General features: G+C 36.1%; 1 protein-coding gene across 1 annotated transcript in view; it reads right to left on the bottom strand.

Moving 5' to 3' along the window:
- Nucleotides 1–599: 599 nt before the first annotated feature.
- Tmem244 (transmembrane protein 244) overlaps nt 600–7867 on the bottom strand; it is a 7689-nt gene continuing 421 nt past the window's right edge. The window contains exons 2-4 of the mRNA XM_005389300.1: nt 6325–6398; nt 2206–2331; nt 600–700 (exon numbers count right to left, since the gene is read on the bottom strand). Coding sequence (XP_005389357.1) covers nt 600–700; nt 2206–2331; nt 6325–6398 — 301 coding nt within the window. The remainder of the gene's footprint in view (nt 701–2205; nt 2332–6324; nt 6399–7867) is intronic.

The raw sequence follows: 7867 nt of genomic DNA on the forward strand, positions 1-7867 counted from the left end.
TCCACATGTGGATTCCAGTAGAAGTACAAAAATAAACACTTTTTAAAAGGAAAATTTGCTCTGGTTTCCCTATAATGTCTTGGTGTTTAATACCCAATGCAGGGGAAAATTGAGAGGAAAAGAACAGAGAATGAACTAGTAGTGTATGTGAGATAGAGGCAGACTAAGGAAATCTACAGCTTAAAGAAAACTTTGTGAGAATAGAGAGGGTTTCTCCGGCTTTCATTCATTTCCACTGTATATGTTGCTCAATATATAAAGAAAAATCTGTCATTCCTTCATAAATGCAAATTTCATCAAAAGGAGAAGCAGCTTTTAGTAAACTTCTCATATGTCTATTTGCCAGTGTGTCTCCAACCCTTGTTAAGCTGGCAGAACGTCTGGTGTGGACTATAGCTGGGCTGCCCTCAGAGTATATTTGGGCTGGAAGAGACAGCCAGTGGAGTCCACCTTCAGTCAACTGTGTGATTTTCATTGACATGGGTATCATTATTATTATTGTCTTATAAAGAGAATATGGCCATCCCAAGGCTCTTAGAAAGAGAATAACATAACAAAATTCATGTCTGAGATAATAAAATCTATCTCCTAAATTTATGCTAGTCAACATTATTTTTGTACATCAGAGCATCTAAACAGAGCAATTCCAACATACCTAAAGCGGCCCACCAATGCGATGTCGAGGGGAATTCCAACATAACTACAATAGAATAAAAAAAGGTAGTATTTATTTTCAAAGTATACATTAACTTTTTACTGATGAAGAAATATATTTTTTTTTGGTTTGGTTGAATCACATCAGTAGAACAAAGCAAAATTTTATTCACAATCATGGAATCAGGGGGCCAAAATTTTGTATTTAAGTCATGGTCTAAAATGCTATTTGTTAAATTAAACATTCAGAACTCCTTCCTTAGATGTGATGTTCTGAACGATCAGGTTCTTAGTGAACTCACAGTGTTGATTTGAGGTGATATGCCACAGTGATTGCTCTATGACCATCCTGAGTCCTGGCTGCCTCTAGAATCCTGAATCTCTTCACTCTGGACTTACTTCTAATAAACAATCATTTGTTCAGCATCTTCTACATGCCATATGTCAGGCAATGAGTTAAGAACTTTTTGGGTTCTGAACCAGCAGCTTATTGCCACCTTGAGGACTGGACCACTTTACAAACCCAGATCCTTTTACAGACATTTTGCGGCTCTCTTCCTGGAAACTTCGAGCCCTAGAGTAAAATAGGGAATGAGAGGTGGTGGAAAGAACCCAAGATCCTCTGAGTGACTGAGAGAGGGTTTGTATCTAAGCAAACTGATGCTAGAGGATCGATACACTGGCATTCTCTAATAGCAATAGAGCCGGGAAGTAGCAATTCATTTGGAAACTGTGTTCTTAAATTGCAGACAGATTATACTATCAATAGATCAAGATGCTAAAATTTCAAGAGTCATTTAAATTGTTAATAAAAAATAAGCATTGAATTATAACATGTGTTTACTTACAATCATCCACACTTGTATGTTTAAAAAAATAATGGAGTGGAGGTAGGTGAGGAAAAAGGTGATGGATGGATGAGTGGTGGGGGAAACTCTCAAGGATGGGGTAATTGTTTTGTGATGAATGCTGTTTCAGAGAATTTCTCACGCTCGCACTGAAATTTTGTCAGGTCTCTCCCTCTTGTAGCAGAGGAAACTGAAGTAAAATGTGACTGGGCCAAGACTATACACCAGGAAAAGGTGGAACTGAAATTTGCATGCTTTTTTTTGTACCTCCAAAGATCACAGGGAGAGATAAAAACTTGTTAAGAACTGGTATTCTTGTTAAAAGTAAGGATAGTCGGGAAGTTTGCGAGCCCACAAATACTCTAGGTTGGCTAATGCCCCACTTTCAGATCCGTTGGTTAATTTCTACCTCGGGAAAAAATTTTAGAGGGAAAATCTTTCTTATGGAGACAAACTTCCCACAAATGAATGGCAAGTTGAATGTGAAAAGCAGACAGGAAACACCTACATTTCAGTAGAGCCTTGACCCGGACTCGGAGCTGTGTAAACCTGCTCACAAGGAGCAGTAGAAGAACATGGCTGGGAGGAAGAGAGCAAAAGGGACTTTCATCATTTGGGGCCTAGAGCAGAGTTTACCCTCAGGACATCATCTAGATACAACATCAAATTTACTCATTTTCTTTGTTTCTGCTCTTTTACTTACCAGCAGAAGTGACGAGAACATGAAGAACAGTTACTGAGATAGCATAATCCCAAACCCATTCTTCTACAATCAGAGCAAAAAGCAGCCCACAAAAAAAGTAGGTGACTTCTGTTGAGAATAAAAGAACTGCAAAGAAAATCATGAATATAATTTTTGAGACTAGTGCAAGTAACACTTGTGAAATATAGCTAGCATTGAGACCATAAAAACTAAACCCAGCAAAGAATTTTGATAAGGATTTTTAAAATGGCCCATCTCTTACTCGATCCTCAAGTATGGACAAGAACTTTTAGTATATTCTCTTAATCATCTTAGATTTATAGACATATAACTAAGTATATAATTTTCTTTCATATGCTTTGTATTTAGCATTTTAGCAGGTAAAATGTAATAAAAGTTACAAGATATATTTTATGTGCAAATATGTTATCAGATTGCTGTTAAAAGTTATTAAAAATTAATGAAATTAGTGAAAGAATTCAGTTCTTAGCTTTTAGAAATGAGAAAAAAAAAAACAGAGTTTATTGAAGTAGAACATTTCTGATACCAAGCAGGGCCTATTTTGGAAATGAGTTCCTCTGTGTTTTTGTAATAATTTGATATGTTCAGATGGTCATCTAGGAAACATAACTGATCATCATGGGTGAAAGAAAGCCTCTTAAATGACAAGTGTGCATGGAAACAGTTCTACAGTCACTGGTTGTCACAGAGCAGTCTCCCTGAATTTGAAGAAATTGTTACTTACAAGCCGGGACCACAAATCTCTAAGACACCTGAAGACAAGAAGGTCAACCTTTTGCCTCTTGTCTTTTATATGACCCTTTAAGACTATAGTAGTTTCTTTTTTTTTTTTTTGGTTTTTCTCCTGTACCAGGAATCGAACTCACAACCTTGCACTTGCCAGGCAGGCGCTGTGCTGCTGAGCTAAATCCCCAGCCCCTAGACTATAGTAGTTTCAAAGAAGAGATTCATCAGGCTTTAAAGTGGCTCATACAGATGGTATACCACCAATTCCCTTGGTAGATAATATACCACTTTATATAAAAACGACCTTCCGTGCCTTTTAAAACATAGTAAATGATAGGTATGTTCATATAATTTAGGAATCAATATATCTACACAAACTATATCTTTTTCAAACTGGAAAATAAAACAATCACCTACAATATTCCCTACTGTGCAAAAATAATTTATCAACCAGCAAGCCGCTGACTGCCTAATGGGTAAGTAAGATATAATGTAAGCAAGCCCAGACACCATCTTTTTTTTTTTTTTTTTTTTTTTTTTTTTTAAAACAGGATCTCACTATGCAGTTCAGGCTGGCCTTGAGCTCACTTTGTAGTCCAGGCTGGCCTTGAGCTCGCAACAATCCTCCTGCTTCAGCCTCCCAAGTGCTGGGATTACAGGCATGCACCACCACGCCTGGCATCACCATCTTCTTAAAGGTATCACATTTAACCCTCTTTGGTTCTGTTTATTTTAACTCAATAATCTCCAACAGTTAAGTGATGAATTCTCATCCTTTTCTATAGGATGGAAATTTCTTTGATTATATACAGATCAGTTTGGCATAGTTGGAGCTGTTCTGTTCTGTCATTTTAACATTATTTCTCCTTTCAGACTTCACCCTTTCCTCCAAAAAATGGCTCATACAGGCTCCTTAGTATTAAAAGAAAATAGAGATACCTCTTTAGTCAGCATTTAAAGTTTATAGGTTAACTTGCAGTCTCTGTAGATAGTGATTTTTTAAAAAGATTTTATCTTATTTGCAGATAGTTTACAAATAAAACTTGTAGACTTGCACGAGTCTTAGTTTCATCCATTGACAAAGAATACTTAGGCTTTGTCTATAATAGGAAAGAAAGCATGATTTAAAGAAAATAGTGTGAAACTTGAGGTCAAGATAGCAGAACTCCAGTCTAGCATTCACAGCTTAAGAGTTCTAATTAAGACACTGAGCAGGATTTTAACCTCTGGGTAAATTGGAAACAGAGTACTATCTTATCTACCTCAGAAAAATGTTGGGAGGTTTCCAGCTTAAATGAAAGGAATTTGTAAACTATTCTCTGCAACACAAAGGAAAGATATTACTCATCAAAATGCTTTACCTAAACATACATGTTCCACTGTCCTTTCAAAAACTGATCTCCTGGGTGAAAAAAGTTATTGAAATAGACAAGAAACCTGATCCTAAATTGAAGCCCAAGGTTCTGAGATGACGTTTATATTTTATCTCCAAGATTAAACAAGACCAGATTCTCAAAACAACCACCTTGGAGAGTTATGGCACTTATCTTCCTAAACCCAAAATTAAAGATTTAATAGGTTAAGAGTTTATCACTATCTTTGTACAAATGTTCATGTTTCTTAACAGAAAAAAATATTGAAACTCAGCCAGACATCCTCGGGATCTTCACTAATCTCTGGTATGTATAAACAACCTCCTCCAATAAGCCAGTGACATTGGCCTATCTTCTCTGGCTGACCAAAAGGCAAGAAAGTAAATGACAGTTCAGCTTGAAATCTCTCTCCCTACCCAAAACACATACATGCCTAATCTTGACTCTTTCCTGTGACTATCTTGCTATCTTTTGTGGAGATGTATAATAATAATTAGAAGTTAATTCCATCTTCAGTAAAGAAATACATGAAGAGAAGGTGCACATAAAATATTAGACCTTTTGTATCTTGTTACAATAAACATCTCTAGTTCTCACCTATTCCTTGCTGTCCAAAATTGAGTCAATAAAGGCACCAAACAAGGTTATCAAGTGGAGGAGGATGTTTTAAGGCTTTTTATTTGAATTCAGTAATTCTAGCTGACCAAGTGTTCCATACAAATCATATTTGAAATCTGGTTTCTTTGGCCTGAGGCAATTTTGTATATTTGCATACTTTCCCACCAAAAAGATTATTCTATGGTTTTCTAGTAAATTTTAATGTTTAAAGAATTAAGAGCACATTTTTTAAAACTGGGAGATATTGAACAGACTATTAAGAATAATTGTGCACAAAAAGTAAGTTTTTGATTTTTTTTCCCTTTCTACTTGTTGATATTGTCTAAAATTTCATTAGTTAATGTGTATTATAATGGAAAGTGACATTATAATGGAATGTGTATTATAATGGAAAGTGACATTAAAATTTTGCTCTTCTGAAGATGGGGCAAGCTCACCATGAACACCCAAAACAAGTATGTTTGACGTATATTGAAATAGGCATTTTTACGGACATACAGACTTATAAACATACAAGGCATACATTATTTATTCATTAAAAATGCAAAATTAAAAAGATAGATTTTTGTCCTAGTATATTCTTTTCTATTGTTTCTGTTCTACAGTGAATTGTTTTTCTTAATTTTTGAGTGACATATAGTAACTATATATGATAGGATACAGTGTGACATTTTAATACAGATATATTATATGTAACGATTAGCTCGTGGTGACTACCACAACTACCACCTCAGACATTATTGTTTCTTTGTGTTGAGAACATTGCAAATCCTCTTTACTAACTATTTGAAATATTCAATTAACTCTGTTAACCTTGTTATCCTACTGTGCTCTAGAACATTTCCTCTGTAATAAATTCTACACTATTTTGAGAGGAAAAGTAAAACAAAACAAAAATGTACAAAGTAGAAAATGAAATTTCTCTGTCATCCCAGATGGGAGATAACAGTTTGTTGCATAATTTTCCAGCCATCTTACCACTGAAACTGTGAATTTTACTCTCGTTTTCAAAAATGAAACTACACTGCACAAACTCCTTCGTAATCTTTATTTTCTATCTCATATGTCATGAACATCTTTCTGCATCAAAACGTTGCCATTCTTCTTTTTTCTTTAAAATATGCTTATTGTGCAAAAATTCAATACTGTGAAATAGAAATTCACAGAATTCTGACCGCCTTCCTACACTAACACCATCATACTCTGACTACTAGGATTACTTAATTTGAAATTTTTTACGATACTTTCCCTAAATATTTTTTGAAGTCAGATATAACATACAGATGATGGACAGGAAAGCATAATTTTTTTGGAATTCTATTTTTTCAAAGATTCTCACTTTGGCTCACTTATTAATAAGAATTAAAAATTTTAAAATTACCTTTATAATTTGTGTCCAGCCATGAAGGGTTGGTTTTGAAATCGAATGGTGCCAGAACATCCAATTCATACACCCTGAGATGTTACAAATGGAAAAAATTTACTGTGATGGACACAGTTCAACTGCACATCAATAGCTTGCACACAATCCATAGAAGTCATTAGGTTTACCCAGGTTGCATACATTTAAGACCTGGCTGACTCAGATGACCACCAAATAATGTCTTATCTGCACCATCTTCTTTGTCAGTTATATTCACTTTGTTCACAAAGTGGCATCAATTGTATCTGAGGTTTCAGTTATAATCCCAGGAGTTCCTTCCATCCAGTATGTGAGCGGAACTTTAAATATGGTGCAAACATGGAAGCAACAAGGAACAAGGCAGGATTCTAATCTGGGTAGTGAATTTGAACAAATCACTTAACCTGTCAGGGTTAAGTGATCACTTTACCAGTGAATTTGAACAAATCACTTAACCTGTCAGGGTTTCTGTTTAACTGTAAATTGAAGAGATTAATCATTTGATTGCTGAGATCCCTTCCTGTTCTAAAATCTGAGTAGTCTTTTGACTGAGCCCAGGTTGGTAATCCTGTGCAGCTAGTCCCCCAGTTGGCTGCCGCTTGGAGCTGGAAGGTCCAATTACTTCAAATTCCTTACCACTGACTCATGTAACTGCAAACTTCAATCTCAAGCTCAGAGTTGGCTTCATGCTTGCTCCAGGCAGCTTTCGCTATCTCATGCTCTACACAGCAGCTGAGGCATGTGAGCTCTAGAATTTCCTCAGTGGGTTTGCCTGCAGGCATGCTAAACTTTCTTTCCATTACAAAAGTCTGTATAATTAGTTTTAGATATTAATTTGCATATTAAAATAGTATCCCTTGCTTACACAATGAAATTAACTTGCATAAAGACTCAACTTGTAGGAAATTATGCATCAACATATATAATTTATTTCAAGGCAATCAATGTATTGGCCATCTAAATTGGTAGGGAAAATTTTCATAACAAGACCACATATTACCTGAAAAATAATGCCTCATGCTTACATAGAAATGCTACCATTAAAAACACATGTGTTAATTTCATCTTGACCTTATGATGACCCTTTCTGGATTATTACCATCCTTTGACAAATGACACTGAAATGAAAGAAGCTCCACGTCTCGGTCAAGATGAGACAGGAAGTTAATTAGAACCTGGGCCACAGTACTGATCTCCTGACCTGCAGTCCAAAGCTGCTTCCAGTAGGTATTAGAGAACATTTAAATTGCCTATAGATTATCTCTAAGCATCTTCTCCTCCAAAGCCCCTCTGACTCAGCGCCAACCCAGGGAGCAGTACTCTCCCTTTCTCCCCATCACTGTTCACCACGGAGGTAAGGACACACTGCCTGGTTCTATCCGTGTCATTTCACAACAGTTACTTTCATCGTTTTCAAAGATGGAGCACATGGGGGCTGGGGATTTAGCTCAGCGGCAAAAGCGCCTGCCTGGCAAGTGCAAGGTCGTGAGTTCGGTTCCCGGTACCGGAGAAAAACCAAAAA

This window comes from Chinchilla lanigera, unplaced genomic scaffold (assembly GCF_000276665.1).
Source record: "Chinchilla lanigera isolate Chin_1 unplaced genomic scaffold, ChiLan1.0 scaffold00035, whole genome shotgun sequence".
Classification (NCBI taxonomy): Eukaryota; Metazoa; Chordata; class Mammalia; order Rodentia; family Chinchillidae; genus Chinchilla; species Chinchilla lanigera.